The sequence below is a fragment of the Eublepharis macularius genome, chromosome 7, assembly GCF_028583425.1.
Source record: "Eublepharis macularius isolate TG4126 chromosome 7, MPM_Emac_v1.0, whole genome shotgun sequence".
NCBI lineage: Eukaryota > Metazoa > Chordata > Lepidosauria > Squamata > Eublepharidae > Eublepharis > Eublepharis macularius.
The window spans coordinates 111,761,338-111,786,461 of NC_072796.1; the positions used below are offsets into that span (position 1 = coordinate 111,761,338).

The 25,124-nt window shown below is 44.3% G+C and overlaps 1 protein-coding gene across 1 annotated transcript in view; it reads left to right on the forward strand.

The window, feature by feature from the left end:
- Window positions 1-25,124, forward strand: part of VPS13B (vacuolar protein sorting 13 homolog B) — a 553,219-nt gene that overhangs the window by 199,454 nt on the left and 328,641 nt on the right. Inside the window, exon 20 of the mRNA XM_054984385.1 lies at window positions 19,209-19,318. Within this exon, the coding sequence (XP_054840360.1) occupies window positions 19,209-19,318 (110 nt within the window). The remainder of the gene's footprint in view (window positions 1-19,208; window positions 19,319-25,124) is intronic.

Sequence of the window (25,124 nt, forward strand, 5' to 3'; positions counted from 1 at the left end):
GTCCACAGTTTACCATGACTTATCTGTATGGGCCATACATTTTGACCCTTAATGAGTAGAGAAAGAACTAGAAAAAATGACTATTTAAAACAATTATAATCCAGTGTGATGGAATGTAGTTTAAAGAACATTTCCTAAGTGCAACACTCAGAGAGCTGGGAGGGAAGGAGTTAACAATTGTCTGGAATGAGAGCTTGATTGACAGGCTGCTCCCTTTCTCTCCGATTGGTCAATCAGAACCAGCCTTCAGGATGAGAGAGTTGGTTGCTGACAGGATTTTGAATAGTGTAAGTGTGAGAGTCTGACAGAAAAGGCCGGATAGGTTCCCCTCTGGAATGAAAGAAAAAAATATTTTGCCCTAACTGTAATATTGTCTTGAGGGAGAATTCTAGTTAAGAATTTCAAGTATAAAAGCCAGAGCAAGCGGAAACCCTGTTTTTGGGAGAGTGATTGGATAATAAGTGGAGACTCCCATTCAGGCCAAGTGAAGAAAGGTTAATTTTTCTTGGGTGAAGAAATTCCTGCCCAGGCCTTCTAGACAGGACTAAGGGGGGAGGCTGGGAATGGGTGTTTGAAGTGTTGTTACTTTCATTTTGTGTGTCATTCTCAACAAAGCTTTAGTTCAGCCAAGGCTTTCCTAGTCCTTGGAATATGGACACTTGTATCCTGAGCAATGTCTTTCAATAAACCTTTTGGAATCAAGAAACTTTGTGCTTCTTGCAGAAGGGGGGAGACGAACTCTAGATAACTGGGATTCCATAGTCTGACATTTTGTTGAGAATCACTTTAAACTCCCCGACCCCTCAACTGGGAGAGATGGATACCGGATTACATCCGACAGACCCACCTGATCCAGGCACGGAGGGTGAGGGGCTGTTTTCACAGCCTGGCAGTGGGACCGATCAGGCGCGAGCGAGCAGGGAAGGCGCCAGGCCCCGGACTAGCGTGGGACAAGGATTAGAATTCTTCGCTTCCATGGATATATGCGGCCTGGGCAGCACCTGGGCCTGGAGGGAGAGAACTAAACAACTACAGATTGTAACATGAGAACATGGCGTAGCTTTGGCTTGAGAACTGACAAGCAAACTGACACTCTGACACCTTGACTGTCCCTATTGCATTCCTGCCTGTTCAATAAAGCTGTTGTTCCTTTTGAGTGTAATACAGTTTCCAGTGCCATTTCAAACACAGAAGAAGAGGACTTCTACTCCCCCCCCCATCATATTTCTGAGCTGAGCTAAGAAGCCAAACGTATAACTGTTTTGGGACACAAAAGAACTTTAAAACCACAAAGAGATACTCTACTTGTGCTGCTCAGCCAAAGCCAAAGCAGGCAAACTTGGATTTTGGTGGGAAAATTCAACGTGGGGGAGTGAAGTGGGGGGTCCATCATACCCATCTTAACTGTTCTGACTAAAGGTAGCTAACAAAGCAGCAATATTTGCCAGAGCACAGAAACATGTCAAGTGTCCAGTAACAGTATAAATTTTTTTACTGTGCAATCCTAAAAACACTTTCTTGGGGATAATCCCTATTGACTAAACGTGAGCAAGATATTGAATAGACCTGTTTAGGATTGCTCTTTTAACCATCTATCGCAGTGCAACTTGATTATTTACACAATCCAATTGAACTGGATAAGCGAACACCTATCTTTGCACTGAAGTCTCTACATGTGCTTTGGGAAATTAGATATTTAGCTTTTCATAGTTACATATGAATTATCCCATATATTATCAGGACCCAAAGCTTTACAGATATTAGGTGGCATAGAGATTAAGTAACAATTCTATTGGTTTTCAGTCTTTTAAGAAAAGCAGTTTAGTGGCTTTTTAGATCCTTTTCGAAAGCTGTGATGTAAAGGCAGAACAGTGGCTGGGAACATACTGGATCAGAATAACATAATGGCTAAGAGAGCTTCTCAGATATAGAAATAAAGATGTAAAACTACTAATATATTTTGCTGAGGGGAAAACCCTACATACTCTGGAAGCATAAGCAGACACTGGGTGGTCTTAAGTATGATTCTTCAGTGGTATTTTTGAAAAAGAACAGTTTTACAGGCCATAACCTTAAATGTTACATGTTTTCTCCTTTCTGTATGTTTTTTACATTGGGAAAGTACAAGAAAGTCCTCTGAACAAATTAATTAAGGTAACTATAGTATAGTTTTTTATTTTCTGAAACATTACTGCCCCCATATGGACACAGTAAGGAACATACAGTTACAATGTAGGTAAAGCGTATTGTATTTTATATAGCTTTAATACAAACTCTGATTTAATATCAGCAAATAAAATCAACAAAGTCAGAATTGCTAGTTAAGACGTTTATAATTTCCCTAAAGTTTCTATTGTTGATGACTGTTCAAAGTACTTATTTTCTTGCATATGAAAATACGCCTTTTGCTCTTAATTTTAATCTGGTCTCATTGGCACCTGCAATCAATAATGTAGTTTTTTGTTCTATAAAGCTTTCAAATTCTTTATGCAGTTATATATCTTTTTCTGAAAAGAAACCTAGCCATGTCTTGGATACCTTTTTCAAGAGTTTGAAGCATAATCTTCATGATAGTTTTGGTAACATAGCTTATTGTTTCCTTTGATGATACATAAAACCAGATTAGAGGTAACTTCATAAAACTCTGAAATTGCCAAAGCCACCCATACTTATTTTTCAGAAACGTTTATAACTATGTTGATAGAACTAAATAGCTGACTGTTCCTGAATTATCGGAGGTCTCTACAGCTTGGCACTTCCTATTGTTTTTGGGATTCGCTGGATTGCTATAAAATTTCCAAGCTTGAACTCTTGGGGTTTAAAGATTTTTTAACAAGCTATGTGCGCATGAAGGAATTACAAAGATTTAATAATGTTAAACTTTACTACTACTATTATCGTGTGAGTGTGTGTCTGTGGAGAGCTGAGGAACAATTCTTACTTATTTTCAATCAGTTAGGAGTGCTACATGCCAAGTCAAGTGTGCTTTATTTATTCCAAGTAGCTCATTCACTGAATTCTTTGACTGTCCCAGTGGGCTCAGTGTGGAAAGGATGTTTACAAGTACAAAGTCAGAGCTATATACACTGTGCCTCCTTAACTCCAGGTTTTGTTTCATGTGCTTTGGAGTAGGTTGCTTTTTGCAACTTTGTAGCTGTATTCTCAAAAGGCTCAAGCACAAATTTTTTCAGCGGCTGTAAATAGCAACAAAATCCATCATTCTTCTTTCAACTTTGGCTCAGTTAGAACTGGGGGGGGGGGGGCGTGTATTAACAAATTAAAATGGCTCTTGGCAGAATTTTTTTTTGTCTCTGGCTTTGCTTGTAATACGGCTAAATCTTATTTTTAAATACCCTTTTTGAAGCATAAGAGAGAGTAATAATGTGTAACCAGCCTCTGCAGCCATCATTAGTAGTGACAATGCATTTTTTGTGTTAAAATATGTAGTATTCTTTAGATATTGTGCACATGCATGTAAGTAAAATCAAAAAGAGTCCAGTAGCACCTTTAAGACTAACCAATTTTATTGTAGCATAAGCTTTCGAGAATCAAGTTCTCGAGAACTTGATTCTCGAAAGCTTATGCTACAATAAAATTGGTTAGTCTTAAAGGTGCTACTGGACTCTTTTTGATTTTGCTACTACAGACTAACACGGCTAACTCCTCTGGATGCATGTAAGTGTATGCATATATAGACACACATTCCTACTGTGTGGAGTGGCTAGAAAAGGAAGGTTGGAAGAAGGTTCTAATGGAATAAAGTGAAGAGAACAGTGGAAGGAGTTGTCAGAGAGGGAATGGAAAACAGGGGGACCGAACAGGCAGAGCAAACAGGGCTACATGGCTTGGAGGCTGGGCTTCACATATTAACTTGAAACCAACTATATTTTTTGGCCTCTGTTTCTAGTATCTAGTGAGAATTTTAAAATAGTAGGACGGGGGGGGGGGGAAGAGAGAGAAAACAAGAAGAGGAGAGTCTATTAACAGTGTGTAAACACGACAGGCATGTCTGTTTTAAATGCTTATTTTAATACATGATAATGAATGAGGGTGGCTTATCATGAGGTATCATTCATGACCCCTATTAAAAATATCAAGTTAGCAACTCTTTCTGTACTGTAGTATTGGAGAAAGTTTAGCTATTGCTTTCTATGGCTGTGTCCTACCAGAGGCCCCCGCCCCATCTTCTGAACCAAAGCTTTTTAAGGGGGATAGTGGGCAGTGACTACATGCTGCTGTTCTCTAATTGTCCACTTTTAAGGCTTTCCTCATCTTCAGTACACTCTTTCTCAAACCTGATTTGGTAGAGTCTTTCCAAAAAGAATGCAGTCTTAAGTGCCTTAGCAAGCCATCTGGGCAGGAGAGTGGATATTTTCAGAGCTCCTGCTCACAATGGTGACATTTTACTTCTGTCAGCTGTTTGGGGCTGCTATTTTGCCCACTCCACCACCAAAAGGCAGATTGCTATAGAAATCTGTTACCACAATCTACTAGTTCCTCTGAATTCTCTGCTTTCATTATTTTTTTTAAAAAACAAAGTCTCTAACCCTTTTTTTCTAGTTGAAATATAAGGGGAAAGTCTTAATTTGCCTTTCCTTGCAGGTGGGCTCTAAATGCTTCCTGGATCAGTATTTTCTGGAAAAAGAATGTATGGGTTATAAAAACACCTAGTGGGGAAATTAAATAGGGTAGGTAGGCTTGTGTGCAGAAAGAAAAGTTCTTCTCCCTTTTCCAAAATACTGAAACTCAGCAGCAAATAAAAGTAAAATATTTCTTTGTTCAACAGACAATTGGCTTGTGGATCTCATTGTCATAGAATGTACTGAATGCCTCTAGCATAGATGGCCTTAAAGGGAATAAATCCAGGAATGGATTGGCCACTGCCTAAAGTGCATTGCCAGCGAACTGAGGGTGTTACCCTGACCCCAGAGCAGCCCAGCATGTGCTGGGTGGGAGCCAAAACTCTGTGAACTGGTGGTCCCAGCTTCATGTCAGGCAAACCGGAGTGTCCACTGCTGCTGGCCTCCACCTCCCTGCAGCCAGCAGCTACTTCCATGCTTAAAGCATGTAGGAGCTACCACTGCCCCCTCAAGGTAGACACATGCCATTGGCCCTTGTGAGATGTGGGCCATCACTCCTTCCTGCATAAGGTGGGTGGTGAGAGCCAAGTGGGAGCCGTGTCAAGCCTGTTAGTTCCCTTTTGCCTTCCATCAGTGGGGCTGAGCCATCTTCAGTCTTCCCCCCCCCTTCCATGTGGGGGCTCTTTTTTTTTTTGCCTCCCAGTCTGCCCCTTGGATGAATGTAAATAGTATAAGTCCATCTATAGTGATTAACTATTATAACTAACTGGAACCTTCAACATTCCAAGGCAGCATACTTCTGAACAGGGAATAAACTGCTAGGGAATGAGCAGTGGGGAGCAGCTGTTGTCTGTATCCCCTGCTTATGGACTGCCCAGAGGCAAGTGGCCATCCACTATCAGAAAGGATGAGTGGAACCTTGGTGTAGTTTAGCAGTGTAGTTTAGTAAGTTTTACAAACATAAAACTTACTAAATTAAATTAAAATTCATTTTCAGCATCTAAGGAACTGAAATAAATCTATATCCCAGGATAAGATCAGAAGAAAATCCCTGCTGAACTAGTTTGGAGAAACTAGTATAACTTTTTAATAATTAGATCAAGATGGGTAACCAAGTTAGTGTGTCTGTAATAGTAGAAAAGAACAAGAGTCCAGTAGTGCCTATAAGACTAATAAAATTTGTGGTAGGTTATGTGCTTTTGTGAGCCACAGCTGAAGAATCTGAAGAAGTGAGCTGTAGCTCATGAAGGCTCATACCCTACCAAAAAATTTGTTAGTCTTATAAGTGCTATTGGACTCTTGCTCTTTTGTAATAATTATTTTCATAAAGGCAGAGAGAAGGGAAGAAAAATAAGAAAGGCTAGTAATAGTTTATATCAGGTAAATATCGAACCAGGAAGGTGGCATTGTGGTACAAAAGGCAAATTCCATCTTGGATTAAATTTAATAGCAGTAATCGCTTCAGGATTTGTAAAAGCAGGGCTTTTTTCCCAGCTGGAACGCAGTGGAACAGAGTTCTGGCACCTCGTGAAAATGGTCACATGGCTGGTGGCCCCGCCCCCTGATCTCCAGGCAGAGGGGAGTTTAGGTTGCCCTCTGCACTGCTGGAGCGGTGCGGAGGGCAATCTAAACTCCTCTCTGCCTGGAGATCAGGGAGTGGGGCCACCAGCCATGTGACCATTTTCGCTGATGGCAATTTAAACTTTAAAAAACTCCTCCCTTGTTCCAGCTGACCCAAAGTGACGTCATTGTGTGATCCTGGGAGCATGCGCGCACTTTGCACACACACATGTGGTACCAGGGACACTACCTCCCACCAAGAGTTGCCCCCTGTGCTGGCAACCCACTGAGTTCCACCACCTCTTTTCCCAGAAAAAAAGCCCTGTGTAAAAGCATTAACTCATGGTACATCATGTCTATTCAAAAAGGCTTTTTACTCAAATGGGAGGGCTGTATTGTAGGGATGGGATCTCAGGTGCTTCAAATAAGTTGGGGATTGTAATGATTTCAAGTAAATGTGTGCATGTATCTTTAAATGGTGTGAGGTGAAGAGTGGGGGTGAAAGAGGGGGATGAGTGAGTAATATGATTGGTTGATGACTGAGAGTGTGGGCGGAGTGGGGGAGTGGAGAGAAAAGTTTCAGTCAGAAGAAAGCAGGCCAGCTGTGTGCTGCTGCCTGAGTATATTGAAGTATTTATGAGAGAGATATGACCTGTGTGGAACCTGAACTGAGCATGGTTGTGAAAGAACACTCAGTCAGGGAAAGAGAGGCCAGCTGTGTGCTGCCTGAGCAGGTTTAATATTTCTGTGAATAGGAGTTAGAGAAAGAGAGGCCGGCTGTGTGCTGCCTGAGGAGTTTTAAGCATTTCCGTGAGAGAAATATTGAGTTAGAGAAAGAGGCTAACTGTGTGTGAAGCCTTAGAAGAGATCTGTATGAATGAGTTTAAATGAAGTAACCTTAAGAACCGAGAACTACTTTTATGAAACCGATATGCTTCTTGACTAAATAAAAGTTTATTTTGTTCTGTTATATCCCAGAGTAGCTGTCATTTCTGTATTCCGTTCATATTCTCAGGGCCACATAGAACCACGAAGGAGCCTGACGCTTAGGAACGTTACCAAAGGGAAAACTTAAATAAAATATCTTGGAATATAATATTCCTGGTGGCAGCAAACTACCCAGAGGTTGTTAAGGGGAAGATTAGAGGCAAAATCTACTCAAGAGAAAGAAGGGGTCATAAGTCATAACAGGGATCATAGACTTCATCACCATTTTTGCCTCATATATTATCTGCTGCTTTAAATATGTACTCCTATGTACAACCATTGCTCTATGCTGTCTAATGTTAGTCGTAGAATTGATTATGTTTTGCTTCAGTATCTTCTCTACTATGTCTTGGATCCTTGCTAATGCTATGTCGTTAAACTTGTATATGTTTACCTTATGGCAGGGGTGGGCAAATTGCGGCCCGCGGGCCGCATGCAGCCCGCTACAGAGGTTTTTGTGGCCCGCCAAGGCGCGGGTTCAGCCCCTTCTCCTCCTGCCCGGAGACGGCATGGCCTGAGCTGGAGCGCGGCGAAACGCACGGACTGCCCCCGACCTCCCCGCGCCAAGAGCACACCGGGCGCCTCGCTCACCAAGACGCACGTGGCGCGCAGCCCAGCTCAGCTCGCGGGCCCTCTGGCTGGCTGGCTGGCTGCTACAGTCCCTTCGCCTCTTCCCTTGCGCGCCCCTCTGCAGCGCTGCGGGGGTGGAACCTCGCCTTCTCTCCACCCCTCACCGAAAGCAGCCTGGGAGGTGTAGTATGCTGGGCTCGGGTGGGCTCGAGTCTGCTTGTTGTTCCTCCTCCCCTTTCTGCTCGCCTGCCCTGGCCTTGGGCTCCCCTCCCCAGCCTGCTCTGGCGTTTGCTCGGCCCGCCGGCTAGGCCTTGAGTTGCCAGTCTGCGAGTCTTCAAACTTGAACGAGGGAACTGCCAAGGAAAGCTCTGGTGGGCAACTGTGGGACTGGAATCGCCCCAGCGGGTAAACGGGCTTACATTCAACTGCGCCTTTCTTGGTCACTAATAGGCGTTAAGCCCTGTCCTGGATAGCCCAAGCAAGCACGATCTCGTCAGATATCAGAAGCTAAGCAAGGTCTGCAACAAACATTATTTACAAAGCAATCAACACTTAAAATAGTGCTACAGAAGCAGGTTTCATGGTAGCCTAAAACCTTTGTCTGCTGAAAAGTTTTCATGTATGAAGAAATTTGCTGGGAAAATGTTCTCTATATTTGGGTCTACATATATTTGTGAGCAAAGTTTTTCTTGCATGAAGATCAACAAGAGTAAATATAGATGCTCTTTGACAGACATTAACTTGCAGGCTGTGATGAGAATCTCAACAAGCAATCTCACTCCTGATTTCAAAAAAATTGTAGAAAAGTGTGAATGGGTACATTTGTCTCATTAAACTGATTCTAAAATTAAATGTGCTTGCAGCTATAGAAGATACGAAATTAGCACAATAAATAAATTGAATAAAACTACCACTATTTTATTTAATTTATATTTATTGATTTTTATGATACAATTTTATACCTTTTCTGAAATGCAAAGTTAACTAATGAATGCAATCATTTTAAAAGATGCGGCCCTCCACTAACCTCCACTCCCACAAAGTGGCCCCCGAGCCAAAACAATTGCCCACCCCTGCCTTATGTTATTGTATTGAAATGTACTTACTTGATACTGATTGAATTAACCTCATACTGTATAATCCGCCTTGGGTCTCAGTGAGAAAGGCGGACTATAAATGACGCAAATAAATAAATAATTTTTTTTAAAAAAAATCCACCCGTAAATCTGTGAAGTATTTCTCTGCATCTACTTCAAATTCATGGTCCTTACATTTAAACCTTCTTCCTGGCATCTGCAGCGTCAATCTCCTGTCTCTTCTGTAATGTTGGTTGGTTTAGTAGTAACCTTCAATTAGACAGATGTCATTAAGCTAAACTGTTCTAGACCATAGCAGACTGCAGAGAAGTAGGCTGTCTCATCATTTCCAAAAACTTACCCCTTCCCTCTCCCCCTTTTTTGCTTAACATCTAACCTGATGAGGGGATCTGGGGACTCAAAAGCTTGCCCATTCATTTATGATAGTTTGGGAGAAATAAAGGATACTGTCTTTTCTTACATAGTTGGTGGTAGTTCTGTTGTGTTTCTTTTACCATTCTATGAAACTTTTTGCTTGCTTTAATTAAGTAACTATACCCTCTTTAGCCACATAGTTTTTCTGCTGCAGCTCCATGTTTCTCTCATCCAAAGGGCTCCAGATACATGTATATTGGCACAATTATGCTTGGAATACCATGGGGGTGGGGCAGTTTGGTGGGGAGAAGCATATTTTCCTTTTTTTTGGCTCCAAATTATCTATAGCTAAATCCAGGGCTTTTTTTCTGGGGGAAAAGGTGTTGGAACTCAGTGGTGGAACTCAAGACTGCACAATAATGTCACTTTGGGTCAGCTGGAACAAGGGAGGAGTTTTTTAAAGTTTAAATTGCCCTTAGCAAAAATGGTCACATGGCCGGTGACCCCATCCCATGATCTCCAGACAGAGGGGAGTTTAGATTGCCCTCCATGCCGCTCAGCTCCTCTGTCTGGAGATCAGGGGGTGGGGCCACTGGCCATGTAACCATTTTTAAGAGGTGCCGGAACTCCATTCCACCACGTTCCTGCTGAAAAAAAGCCCTGGCAAAAGCTGCTTTTCTCTTTCTTTGTGTGACATTTTTATTGTACATTTTCCAGGTAGCTCAGGGTAGAGATTTCATGATTCTTCATTTATGTTGAACCACAACCTTGTTGAGGAGCTATAGAGTGAGTGTACATTAGAATCACGTGAGACTGGCTTTAGGTTTATGGCAGGGTGGCAAACTGAATACCAGTCTTTCCCTTCCTAATCCCGCAGTGCATCACTACATCTCACTGTTTTAAATGTGAGAGTGTGGCATAGTTAAATAAATTAACAAAAATGACGATGTTAATGCACAATACTTTAATTCAACTTGACTATTTCAAAAAGTTTCATTATATCAGTAATGATTAGGGAGACATATATCAATCGTTTAATTAAAATACTTATATACTGTCTTTTTCAAACACCTAGTGTACCCAAGATCAGCAGCTCTTCTTATGACTCCTTTGCCTAGCTTTTGCTAAGGCAAGTAAGGCCACAATTCAGTAATTTAGAGTCTACAAAAAAGAAGCATTTTTGATAGTTTGTTTAAAAATGTTAAACTGAGAAAAGATCATAATTGTAGTCAACCTTTGAATTCACAGATGTCTTCACAGCAAAATAGTGACCACCACCTGTTTCTATAAAAATATACATCACAACTGCCTGTTCATTCACTCTTCTTTCCTTTCCTTTCCTTTCCTTTCCTTCCTTTCCTTTCCCTTTTTTTTTTTGGTAGCCAGTGTCAACATTACTGAAGGGCATTTTCTACAGAAGGAAAATGGAACATGGAAAGTCAGAAGGCATTTTTTCAACTTTCTAATAGTCTTTAAATATTTTATGTCATCTAATATGTTTATTTTACACAGTATCTTAGATATTATTGAACACTTCTCCTATATGTTGTTTTTACTGTTGACTCATTCCCTTTTTTAATAGTCAATGGATACCTACAGTTTGAAATAAAATAAACATTTACCAGAAGATTTACTATAGTATTTGATCCTGAATTGAAGAGATTTGCAGAATTTGTGATTTCCTGGAGGGGGTGGAACTTTCATACCCGTATTGCCAGTAGCAGTAGTGAAATGGAAAAGATTTTGCTTAACACAACCTGTTGAGCATTAGTCAGAGAGGCTGCTGGTGGTATGATACTCTGGAAGTGAGGACTCACTTTCAAGTTTTCAGTGTTTTGACTCTTGACACACACACCCCCACACCCACCCACACACCCACCCACACACACACACACACAATAAGGAAACTTCCCTTCAGAAGTCGGGACAGGGAGGTTTTTCACACATGCTGTAGTCAAGTGAAAAAGGAGAACAGGATATACTATGGAGAGAGTAATGACTTTTTTCTCCCAAAGAAAGCCTTCTTTGTAGAACAAATGAAAGCATATTTTGGTTCTACAGTTGCAATAATACAGTTTTCACATTGGTTTAAAATGTGAGGAATATTGCGCCGAATGTACATTTTTGGCGGTAGCTTCACAGTTCAAGAATGAAACACGTGAAATACAGAGCTCAGTCCACATCCCATTGAATTCAGTAGCACCACCATTGAATTTTAATGGTATTGCATTTTAGATAAGTTGACATTTACCAGGCAACCAAACTAAGGAAGAGAGGGAATTGGAAACATCTGAGCCAGCTGAATAAGACCTGGGCTCAATATCAGCCACCCCCTTCTTCCAGGTATTTGGAGTTTGGCCAGCAGCACAAGCCTCAAGAGCAAGAGCAAGAAATCTTGGTTCTTTGCCTGTGGCTTACAGCCATGGTCCTAGGGGATCCATGCTAACAAAACCAGCCACAGCCCTGGATGAACTTGTAGCTTTTTATCTGTTTCAAGGTTATACGGGGGGAGAGGGGCGCTGTTGGGTTGTATGTCTTTATATTGCATTTTTGAGTGTGTGCCCAGAGCCAGGAGAAAAGCAGGGTAAAAATGTTTAAATGTTTTCATGACCGATAAAACTTAGAAGAGAGTGTTTTGATTTTCATGCTGCGTGACTAACCCTTGTTTTAGCTCAGGTCATAATTGAAAATTATCACAGTACGTGGTATTACCCAGTTGATGGTAAAGCATGTTTGGAATGTGGATGTTAGTATTCCGGCTATAAGCAAGAGCATCACAATGGTCCCTACCCCCATCTTCCTGACTGAGGGAACTGCGTGTTTCTCCATGTAGTGATTTGTGGTATATCTTTTATGAATCAGATTTCCTGTAAACCAGAAGTATTTTGTTTGCATGTTTAATAAATTATGCTGTTCATAGTATTGGACTGTGTTGTTGTATTGGTATGAAAAATCTACATACGCAAACATATGCTGGTGTTTACATGGTGCCTGTACATGGGCACCATGTATGTATGGGCACCATGTATGCTGGTGCCTGTACATGGGCGAAATCAACACGGGCTTTCTCTGTGGTGGCCCCTGCCCTATGGAATGGCCTGCCTGAGGAGGTCAGGAGAGCCCCCACTGTCCTGGCTTTCCACAAACAATGCAAAACTGAATTATTCAAAAAGGCCCTTTTCTCAGTTAAGAGGGCGGTATTGTAGAAAAGGGGTCCCAGATGTTTTGCTAATGAGTTAGAAACCATAGATTTTACCATTATGTTGCCTTACATATTATCTGTTGCTTTAAATATGTACTCCTATATACTACCTGTGCTTTATGTTGTTTAATGTAAGTCCTAGAATTGATTATGTTCTGTTTCAGCAATTCCTCAACCCCATACTGTATCCTTACTAATACTACGTCTTTGTAAACTTATATTCATTTACCTCATGGCATTGTTTATGGAAATGTTCTTGACACTATATGGAAATGCCCACCCTTGTCCTTGCCACTGATTGTACTAATCTCACACTATGTAATCCACCTTGCCTCAGCGAGAAAGGCAGAATATAAATGACATGCATACATACGTACGTACATACATACATACATACATACATACATACATACATACATACATACATACATAAACAAACAAACAAACAAACAAATAAATGTTTTTATTTTTGATAGCTGTATTTACATGGTGCTAATATATGTTTTAAATGAATGATATGTATTATTTATATTTTTAATGGCTGCTGCTGGTGAATTGTGTAGTGTGTTTTAAATTGTTGTGATTCGCCCTGAGCCCACTTGGTTGGGGAGGGCGGACTATAAATTTAAGTAAATAAATAAAAATAAATAAATAAATAAATTTCCCTGTTTAATCTCTTAGAAACTAATTATGTTTATTTTGATACATGGGTAACAATAATTCCTAGATTAAGAATATTTGATTTTGTTTATTACATTTTACACAGATTTTTTAAAATTCCTTCCTTAGTATGAACTATCCCTTACTAGAACTACAACATATGCTATTCAGTATAGGAAAAAGTGAGTTTTATAATGAGTTCCTAGTTTATGCAGATAATGATAGGAAAATTGAATTTCATTTAAAATATCATCTTAAATATTTAGGCAGTCATTGGTTTTGTTTTTCTCACTCAACATAACTAATCTTTCTCTCATAGCAGCTCATTTGAGCAAGGCCAGCAGTGTCAGTTTAGCTTTTTATGAGATGTAGTAATCGATATCTTATTGTATGCTTTCTCTCCTTGTACATGAAAGAAATTTCAAGATTTGAAAATATATTAAATAAGACATGTACACTCAGGGAGTTGCAGGAGAGGGATAACTTCCCCACTTCCCTCTAAATTATTAAGCAGGCAGTTTGCCACTGCAGCCTAACTGAAGTAGGAAATTTGGGAGTCTGTGCCCCCACCCCCCCATTTCAACCCTTTCTGGGATCTTTGCAGCTTAAGGCACTGCCATTTTTACTGAATAAACACTCCTTGGGGATATTCATTATGATTAGAGTTTCCAAGCACAACTAATCTCTGCCTTTAATCCATCCCAAAATCCTGGGCAATCCATAATGTGAGCAGATACCTAACGGGTTAAATGAAATAGAAATGGATGTTGAGGACAGGGTATTTATATTTAATAGCAGAAGGAAAGCAGGTGGCTGTTAAACTGAACGGAAGCGAGTAGCTTGCCATCAGGCCCTTATGCTGCCATAGTTCCATGGTAGTATGAGGGTAACAGGCATGTGCAGGAGTCTTTCTGCTGATTTGTTTTTGTATTACTATTTACCATTTTTTTAATCAATGGCTAAGAGGAGAGTTGCCTCCAGGTTGTTGGAGTTCGCCCAGAATCAAAACTAATCTCCAGGCTAGAGAGATCAGTTTCCCTGGAGGAAATGGCCATTTTGGACGATGCATCTATGGTATCACATCCCTACTGAACTCCCTCCCCTCCCCAAACTCTATCCAGCCTGACTTCATCCCGAAATCTCCAGGAATTTCCCAGCCTTTTGTGGGCAACCCTTGCAAACCCACAACTGGCAAAAAAGATTGATCATCAGTATTCACTTGAGAATGGGAAGAACCACTGCACACGATCTTGAGCACAAATACTTGAAAATAATTTCCAATGAGATTAGTAAGATTTATTAAAAACTACTATTCTTAAGACATTTTAGAATGTCTCTCAGAACATTTCAGTGATTATAATTATTTCTAAAAAATATACAGCTTTTGTTTTTAAAACTGTTCAATCAAACAGCAGCCTGCAAAACTCTTCTGCAGATTTATGATGCAACCCTGAAACCAGTAGAGCCAATAGAATCTTTTTACTAAATGCCAGGCAGGTTTTAACTGAATTAGATATTATATCCCCATGACCTAGAACTCTTTTGTTTTAATTTTTTTGATGTGGCCTTCCTATGAAAATGAAGGCTTTGCATTGCTCTCACCAATACATGTATTTTGGTAGCCAGTGCTGATACTTAATAACAACAACAACAACAACAACAACATTTGATTTATATACCGCCCTTCAGGACAACTTAATGCCCTCTCAGAGCGGTTTACAAAGTATATCATTATTATCCCCACAACAAAACACCCTGTGAGGTGGGTGGGGCTGAGAGAGCTCCAGAGAGCTGTGACTAGGCCAAGGTCACCCAGCTGGCTTCAAGTGGAGGAGTGGGGAAATCAAACTCCTCTCTCCAGATTAGAGTCCTGTGCTCTTAAACACTACACCAAATTGGCTTTAATGAACTTATTGGTTTAGAAATCATGTAGAACAAGTTGAACTATTCTGAGGAATTTGTATCCTGCCTATTCTTGACTTCAAAAAGGAAAACAAGAATAATGATAATACAGATAACTGTACTGCTGTACTGGAAAGCTACTAGGAGAGGGAAAATCCATTTTTAGTCCTTGGGCATTACTCTTTTCCTAGAATTGGAGTTCTCAAGCACATGTCTGAAAACATTAGGAAATCCCTGCTGTGATGGATTGGACCAAAGATCTATCTAGGCTTACATGCTGGTTCTCACATTGTCCACACAGAAACCCCAAAACATAATGTGAGGCAACAGCCTCTATTGGAAGGATACTGTGGTGATTTAATTTAGCCATCAAAGCAAATAGTATTTTCAGACCAAGGATGAAACTTGGGGATGTGAATTGAATCAAGTTAACAACCTTGGACAGGTGAAGCAGTTTGACTGGATAGAGTTCAAACCTCAGGGCCAAATATGGCTTCTGTTCAAACTGAATTATCACTGCGAGATCTCTGTCTTTTGGTGCTACACCTCTGAAGATGCCAGCCACAGTTGCTGGCGAAACGTCAGGAACTACAATGCCAAGACCACGGCTATACAGCCCGGAAAATCCACAACAACCATCGTTCTCTGGCCGTGAAAGCCTTCGACAATATATTGAATTATTACTGTCATTTAAAATTATCTGATCACAACCTTCTACAGGTGTTCCTCTCAGTGGTCTTTCTACTTGAACTATTTGCTGTATTGATGATTTATTTCTTTGCATTTCTTTGCCTTGTACTCTCTGGTATTTATGCCTTTGTTCGCTTAATCCTGATATGTTGGTACTGAATTTCAGCAGGCAGTCAAGTAGACAGCATAGTTTCATCTCTGTTCTTTCTGAGATTTGTATTAGGATGGATTTGCAAGATTCTTTTAATCGTGTTGGTGAAGGGTTTTTAGTTTTATTTTCGCAGCCTTGTTCTAAGTTTAAAGTAAATTAGATTTAGGGGAAGATTCAAACTGGCTTCTAAGCTGAAAGTCAACATGAATTCATTAGGTATTAAAAAAAATTAACTCATTATCCCTTGCTTCCATAAATCTGATAGGATCCATAGTTAGATTTTTCTTGTCTTGGCTTGAGTCTGTATACTTCTATATCACAGTGACCTGTTTTTATGTGTTTACAGTAATATTTTGAATGGTTTCATCTCTGTACTTCCATTTTTAACACTGCTTTCCTGAGTCTGGAAACTCTACCATAAGAGTACAAATGCATATCCTTATCACAACAAATATGCTGTTTTTCAGTTTGGTGATTTCATTGCATTACTTCCAATTTGAATACCTTTGAATACAATTCCTGTAACAGTTCTCTTAATGCAGTATGCAACAGAAGCGTCTTTATTCCTATTGCAGTATCCTTCTTAGACATAGGCACGAACAGCAATACAAACGAAAAAACCCCACGAACAGCCCGTTCATCTATTCGCGAACAAGCTGTTTGTGAGTCCCCATTCCAAATGAACAAGTGGTCGTTGCAAAGCCTCGTTGGTTGCGTTTGGCAGCTGTTTGTCAAGCCAGACAGTCTGGTGCCTTTCAATCAATTCCCCTGGCAACGGCAGGGACTGAACTCTGTATGAACTCCTGGCTTTCCTTCTGGCTTTAACCCTTCAGCTTCCAGCAGACATTCCAGTTTTTGCCACTCAGAAGAGAAATAGACAGCAAAGGGGGGGACCCATGGATCATACCTTTCCTGGGGCGCAATCTCTCTGAAACTTGGGGGGTCTTCAGAGGACACTAAAGACTATGTCCGCTGCAAATTTGGTGGGTATTGGACATTGGGAAGGTCAGTTTTGTAACCTCTCAAAGTAGCATCCAACAGGAAGTACAGTTTTTGCCACTGTGAAAAGAAAATGACAGCAAAGGGGGGGCGCCAGCTCTCCTAGTGTGAGAGGGACAGAGAGACTGGCACTGGGAAGGAGAAGCCCCACCGGGCTGGCTCTGCCTGCTGTCAGAGGGATGAGGGGAGTCTCTCCTCTTCCCTCTGACAGCGGGCAGAAGCGGCCCTGCGGCGGTGCTGGCTCTGCCTGCTGTCAGAGGGACGAGGGGAGTCTCTAGTCCCTCTGACAGTGGGCAGAAGCGGCCCCACGGCAGCACCAGCTCTGCCCGCTGTCAGAGGAATGAGGTGAGCCTCCTCGTCCCTCTGACAGTGGGCAGAAGTGGCCCCACAGCACCGCTCTGCCCACTGTCAGCAGACACCTGGCAGCAGCAGCCTGGAGGCACTGGGGTGGGGCAGGTGGTTGAGGGCTGGGGGTTGTGGGGTGTTTAAAGGGCCCTGCCCCTTGCACGTAGCAGGAAAGGGCCCTTTAAACTATCAGCTGGCAGGCGGCAAGCGGGAATCCCCCCTGCCACCTGCCAGCTGATAGTTTAAAGGGATCTTTAAAGGGCCACGAACACCGAACATGTTCGTTAAGGGGACATGTTCGCTTCTGTTCGTTGTTTGTTGTTCATGGATGGCAACGAACAACGAACAGGACGTTCGTAATTTTTTCACCATTCATGCCCATGTATAGTCCTTATATCTAACGCATATGCCAGCTAAGTGTTAGACTTTGTGACTGTTATAATTGGTATAATTGTTGCTAATTTTCTATTTACAGGAAACATTTATCAAAAATACTTAGACTTAACAGAAACTAAAGTTTTTTGGTCTCAGTAGGGAGCTCTGTGTAAATATTCGTAGCTGTATGAACTTCTAAAACATTGATTCCAGCTGAAACGGAAATGCTATAAACACATATCTTGTGAGGCTCTTGTAAAAAATCTGGAATTACATACATTTGCTATCAACTTTCTGGCTTTCTCCTTTCCCTTACTATTTCTTCATTATGAAGAATTTCAGGGCCTACCATATGTGCACTAGAAGTTTAGGGTTCAGAGCTCCCAGTGATTTTTAAAATCTCAGCTATCAGGTGCATGGAGGCCCAATTCATATCAGGATGGTGATGCAAGGAGAGGGAGGGTCTAAGTAAGCCTTCCAAACCATGCCACTTTTCTGACCTGAAATGGCTTTGGAGAGTTAATATTTTCCCCACAAGGATACACATTCAGGGCAAATAGTGGCTCCCTGGGATTGTTTCATGTAGGGAAAACAATATAGTGAGGAGACTTAAACCTTGCCTCCCCTTGTTGGCAGTTCTGATCCAAACTGGTCACTGGGAGTTCTGGACACAGTCCTATTACTCGTTGTAGGGAAGAACTGTGCTAGTATTCATCCTCAGTTTTGGGGCTGGGTTTTGGATTTTTCGTTTTTTGGAGCCATATAGGCAATTTGATTTATAGCAAATTCAGTTTGAATAAAATGTGCTTGTGGGACAATAATTTACCATTCCCCTCTATTCAGGAAATGTCCAGAATAATGCATCCCATGCCAGATACAGTAAATCAAGTTCTCCATAAAAATAGCCTCATCTCCTGTCCCATATATTTTCTTCTGTAATAATTCAAGGGAGAGAAAACTTGTTGCAGCCACTGAAGGAGAAGGGTGTGAATTTGGGTAAAAAGCACCAACAGCATCTCCCTCAGTGATATCCGGAGAAGAAAGGAATTGCTGGAAAGATAGGTTGGGAGGAGGAAGAAATATATGGTAATCTTTGAGGATATAAGAATGTCAACACCACCAAAGTAAACCTCCTGCTTTTGTAAGATTGTTAAGAACGTAAGAAGTCCAGTCCAGTGGTTCATCTAGTCCAGCACCTTGTCTCACATAGTGCCCTACTATGGAAGATCAGAAGCAGGACATAAATGTTGAGGCCTTCCTCTGATGTTGCCTCCTGGTACTGGTATTTAGAGGTGTGCTGCCTCTGAATTTGGACATTCCCTTTAGTTGGCATGACCACAAAACTGTCTAACTCCTGGACAGCCGCATTCCTTTAAAGACCAACTTACCTCAGGCTCCTCCCCTCCCATTAAAGTAGAATCTAGCATCACATGTTCTTCTCAGTCATATACTTAAATGTTAATATTTAAATTATCACATTCGTGTATATTTGGCAGCATAAAGGGCAGTTTCAGACATCTTGGAGGTCCTGACCATAGCATCTCATAGCTTCAGGGAATTCAGTGCTGCAGGTTCAAGGCTTGCTGCCAGGCTTCACTCCTTTGGAGGTGCTGTTTGTGGTTTTAGAGATGCCACCATTGTAGAACCTACACCAGTTCATAAAGACATTTGAATATATTTTCAGCCATTATATAATCTATACATCTTGTAATTTTGTTGCTGCTGTCATTATACAGGTGCTGTGCTTTTAGCAAACATGCAGGGATTAACAGTCAACATTGACCCAGTCTTATATACTTGGCTTACATACCAACCTCAGAAACGGAGCAGTAGACCCATGCAACAGGTAGGAGATGTTTATTTGGCAATTTATACCCTACTTTTCTTCTCAACAGGGACCCAACGTGGTTTACATCATCCCCCCCTTCGTTTTATTCTTACGGTAACACTTGGAGGTAGGACGGCTGAGAGGGAGTGACTACCCGAGGTCACCTAGTGAGTTTCCATGGCAGAGTGGGGTCTCCCAGATCCTAGACCACAGCTCCAACCATTGTGCAATTCTAGCTGTCACTGGGAAGAAGCTAGATTTCTCCATTGCCCTGCTCAGTGCTGACTTGCAATTGGAAACTAGCCTGGTTTCTCCTCAGTGATCTGTGTAAGATGACCAGATTTGTGAAAATATTATTACTGATGTTTGTTACTATATTGTTCATAGTTTTGAGTCAACACGGTCCATTTCAAGGATAGATCATGACAGGAGAGCAAATTTGGGAACCAGCAGATTTGCTCAGGCAGTAAGCTACTGAGGGAAAATATATTATCAAATTGAAAAGTTTGGGGCTGCATGTGGATTATTTAACATTGATATGGATAAGCTACTTTTGGGGTACTGTACAACTGCCGAACGTTGAAAATGACATTGTTTTTCACATGAACATTGTTCTTTCCTTCACCTTCTTGACAGGAACATGAAGAGCAGAGGATGGACCTAGGTTGGTTCTAGTTGTAAGCTTTTAGTATAATTTTTGGCAGAAGAATATAAGTTAGGGGCTTCATGCTTTCAAAACATAACTGAGTATTACATCTGTGTGTTTCCCATTGCATGTGAAAATACATGCCAAAACGTGGTGGCTGTTCTGTATTTGAGGAAGGATCTATGTAGTTCCTGTTGCAACTATGTGGTTAGTGCTTTAGGGGTAAAAGAGGATGTTTTCCTATATCCGCATTTGGCTTCTGCATGAATTTGAACAATTTTTTTTCAGTTGAATAATGAACAATGTGGACATTCAGTTAAAAATATAAAAAAGCCATGACAAAGTTTACGAATGCCTGAATAAATCTGCATAATGCATTCTGACTTCCATTGGTCACAAGTTAAATGTGGTATTTGCTTATTTTTTACTTTTAAAAACAGCTTTAGTGGTGGAAAAACCAGGCTTCAATTTCCCAAGAATATTGTCCATTTAACCTTTACTGTGGTCAAATGCCATATGCTTGAAGACAGGACTGCACCTTAATTAACAGTGCTGTACTCCTGATTAGAGATGGGCATGATCCACATTATGAACGTCAAAACCCCACAAAAATGGCGATCGCACGATTGTGACCCGGCGGATCGTGATCGTCTACGGCCAACAATCCAGCGGTTGGGAGAGGCTTGGATCGTGGCGTTCGGGCTCAGTTTGGGGATCCAGACACTCAAGCACCAGCAATCTATTCCCCTGGCAATGGAGCCAGGGGAATGCCTGAGCTCTGTTTGCCCTCCTTCTGTCGCCCTGGAAACCCGAATGGAAGCCCAGCTTTCCTTGATCAGGAGGGCTTCCCTCCAACCACGGAGCAGCAAAGCAGTTACAAGTTGGGAGAAGACACCCAGGGGAGGGAGGGGGAAGGGGGTGTTCTGTAGCCATGGGCACTCCAATCTCATCCCTGCAAACCCTGATAGGCAGCTCTAACGGCCAAACACAGACCTCCTGTGTTGCTGAATGGGACCCATGCTTATAAATAGCCATGGGCTCCCAGGCTGGGTTTCACTTTCTGCTAGCAGTGGAGTGGGACAGAGCTCTTGCTTGCCACTTGCTAGCTTTTGGAGAGAGAGAGAGAGAGAGAGAGAGAGAGAAAGAGAGAGAGAGAGAGAGAGTACAATTGTGCTTGGCTTGGTGGATAGGGATCTGTCTCCTCTGGTTCCAGGGCTGCTGCCTGGCTCTGGGGCCAAGCTCAGTGGGCACCTTGGCTGAGGGCTCACATTAGTGCCTGATCTGTTCAGGTCTGTGGGAGTGGTGGAGTAGGGCTCTAGTCCCTCCCTCCCTCTGGTGCCAGGGTTGCTGCCTGGCTCTGGGGCCAAGCTCAGTGGGCACCTCGGCTGAGGACTCACATTAGTGCCTGATCTGTTCAGGTCTGTGGGAGTGGTGGAGTAGGGCTCTAGTCCCTCCCTCCCTCTGGTGCCAGGGTTGCTGCCTGGCTCTGGGGCCAAGCTCAGTGGGCACCTTGGCTGAGGGCTCACATTAGTGCCTGATCTGTTCAGGTCTGTGGGAGTGTTGGGCTAGGGCTCTAGTCCCTCCCTCCCTCTGGTGCCAGGGTTGCTGCCTGGCTCTGGGGCCAAGCTCAGTGGGCACCTCGGCTGAGGACTCACATTAGTGCCTGATCTGTTCAGGTCTGTGGGAGTGGTGGGCTAGGGCTCTAGTCCCTCCCTCCCTCTGGTGCCAGGGTTGCTGCCTGGCTCTGGGTCCAAGCTCAGTGGGCACCTCGGCTGAGGGCTCACATTAGTGCCTGATCTGTTCAGGTCTGTGGGAGTGGTGGGCTAGGGCTCTAGTCCCTCCCTCTCTTTGGTACCAGGGTTGCTGCCTGGCTCTGGGGCCAAGCTCAGTGGGCACCTCGGCTGAGGACTCACATTAGTGCCTGATCTGTTCAGGTCTGTGGGAGTGGTGGGCTAGGGCTCTAGTCCCTCCCTCCCTCTGGTGCCAGGGTTGCTGCCTGGCTCTGGGGCCAAGCTCAGTGGGCACCTCGGCTGAGGACTCACATTAGTGCCTGATCTGTTCAGGTCTGTGGGAGTGGTGGGCTAGGGCTCTAGTCCCTCCCTCCCTCTGGTGCCAGGGTTGCTGCCTGGCTCTGGGGACAAGCTCAGTGGGTACCTCGGCTGAGGGCTCACATTAGTGTCTGATCTGTTCAGGTCTGTGGGAGTGGTGGGCTAGGGTTCTAGTCCCTCCTTCCCTCTGGTGCCAAGGCTGCTGCCAGGCCCTTGGGCCAAGCTTGGTGGGTACCTCGGCTGAGGGCTCACATTATTATTAATCAGTGCCTGATCTGTTCAGATCTGTGGGTGTGGTGGGCTAGGGCTCTAGTCCCTCCTTCCCTCTGGTGCCAGGGCTGCTGCCAGGCCCTGGGGCCAAGCTTGGTGGGTACCTCGGCTGAGGGCTCACATTAGTGCCTGATCTGTTCAGGTCTGTGGGAGTGGTGGGCTAGGGCTCTAGTCCTTCCTTCCCTCTGGTGCCAGGGCTGCTGCCAGGCCCTGGGGCCGAGCTCAGTGGGCACCATGGCGCAGGGCACACAGAGTTATCTCCTTTCCTATCCTCCTTAATTCTAGTTTGGTGGCACAATGAGTCTTCCTGTGTTGGCTGCCAAGGGTGGTTGTGACAGGAAGTGCGATGGCAGTCCTCCAGGTTCACTTGTGGAAAGCAGTAGTGGGTGTGGCTCTGGTGCCGCAGGGAGTCCTGCCACTCCCCCCAATTCACCTATGTGGGCTGTGAAGGCCCAAGAGGTCTTTGCGCAGGGGGGAGAGAATCTCTCGCAACATTTTGAGGAGGGGTGGGTGGGTGATGGATCCCTGGAAGAATGTTATGTGTATTATGAACGATGTCTCCTGTCCCCATCCCAAACTCTCGGTGGTGTCCCCTCCCGCAGTCCACCCCTCACCCCGTCATCCGTGTCCCGCCCCGCAGCGCAGCCTGTAACCGTTTGTCCTCCTTCCCCTGGAACAGTTAGCAGTCGGCATTACAAGGCCTCCGTATGGAGGCACATTCGGGCCCTTCCTGATGACCCCCGTGTGGTGCGGTGCGGTGCCTGTGATGTACTGGTGCGCAGGGGCAAAAACCTAAAGCACCTGTCTTCGACGGCCCTGACTTGCCACCTGAAGAGGCACCACCTGAGCCTGTCTCCCTCCTCACCCAGTGAAACATCCATTGGGGGGAGAAAGGGGGCCACCCGCTCTTCTGAGCGGGGGTCAGTGGGAGGATCACTTTGCCCTGAAGGTGATGCTGGTGAGAGCAGAGCACTCTGGCAGGCTGTGCTGGCGGAGGTTGTCCCCTCGGGATCCAGGACAGCGCTGCTTACAACCTCGAAGCTGATGGCTCAGGAGGCGGCTGCCGCTGCACTGTTCCTCAGCGGGACCCTCGAGTGAGGACTCGTAGCTGCTGGGGGATCTTCCCCCTCCCCCTCCTCATGTCGGACATAACAAGATAGAGAGACAGATAAAAAGATATATTGAAAAACAACAACAAAACCATTGGAAAAAGATGGACACGCAAGCCTACGGATGATGATAGAGAAAGGAAAATAGAAAAGAACATAGTTATTGAAACAGAAAAAAGACAGAGATGGAAAGAAATAATAAAGGACAGATATATACATAGAAAGAGAGAGATTCAGATAAATAGTGGTGGAATCACATAGGAAGAGACAGAGAGAGATCGAAAGTTGCAAACAGACGGTGAGAGGGAGAAACAGATAGAATGGGGCACACAGATATCAACCGTTCTAGAAGTAGAAATAGAATGCGAATGCATCAAGGAGATATAGAATCGAACAGTCCATGGAGAAAACGACTGAAAATCAAAAACAGAGAAAGAGACAAACATTACAGAATGTATCAGTGTAATGCAAAAGACACTAGAATGTATGCACAAACATTAGAGAATGTATGTTAGTTAGAGAATGGTATATGGTTGGAGAACTCAATGTAGAGTTGGGGGTGGTTGAGGGTGGGATCTTCCCACTTACCCCCCACATGACAGGTACTCCCCCTCCCATCCTTTCCGGCATGGCAGGAAGGTGTGTACTGTTGGCTGCCTCCGCCACACTGTTCCTCGGTGGGACCCTTGAGTGAGGACCCGTGGATGCTGGGGGATATTCCCCCTCCCCCTCCTCATGATGACAGGTAGTCTCTCACCCACTCCAGGAATACCAGCGCGCTCCTTTTTAGCCTGGCGGGCGGGCACATGGGTGCCACCAGCGAGCAGCCAGACCCCCCCACCCCCTGAGGGGAGGTGGCTCTCCACCATCTCCCCGTGCCCGCCAGGCCCGGCGCCCACCGCCAGCTCCCACCTTCCGGCCTGCGCCAGAAATACCAGCGCACTCCTTTTTGGCCTGGCGGCCGGTCACATGGGGGCTGCTGCTGGCAAGCGGCCAGACCCCCCGCCCCCTGAGGGGATGTGGCTCAACACCGCCTCTCCATGCCTGCCAGGCCTGGCGGCTGCTGTCATCAACCACCTTCCTGCCATCGCAGGGAATACCAGCATGCTCTTCTTTGGCCTGGCGGGCGAGCACATGGGGGGTGCCGCCGGAGAGCAGCCAGACCCCCCGCCGCCTGAGGGGAGGTGGCTCTCCGCCGTCTCCCTGTGCCCACCAGGCCTGGCGGCCGCTGCCAGCACCCACCATTCATGTATTGCTGGAAATACCAGCGCGCTCCTTTTCGGCTTGGCGGACCGGCGGCCAGACCCTCCGCCCCCTGAGGGGAGGCGGCTCTCCGCTGCCTCCCCGTGCTCGCCAGGCCTGGCGGCCGCCGCCACTGCCAACCATTACTTTCTTGCTGAGAATACCAGCGTGCTCCAGTTTGGCCTGGTGGGAGGGCACATGGGGGGTGCTGCCGGTGAAGGGCCAGCCCCCCTGCCCCCTGAGGGAAGGTGGCTCGTCGCCGTCTCCCCGTGTCTGCCAGGCCCGGTGGCCGCTGCCAGCACCCACCATTCATGTATCGCTGGGAATACCAGCACACTCCTTTTCAGCCTGGCAAGTGGGCACATGGGGGGTGCCTGGCGGCTGCCGCCAATACCCACCATTGTTTTCTTGCTGAGAATACCAGCGTACTCCAGTTTGGCCTGGTGGGCGGGCACATGGGGGGTGCCGCCGGCGAGCGGCTAGACCCCCCGACCCCTGAGGGGAGGCAG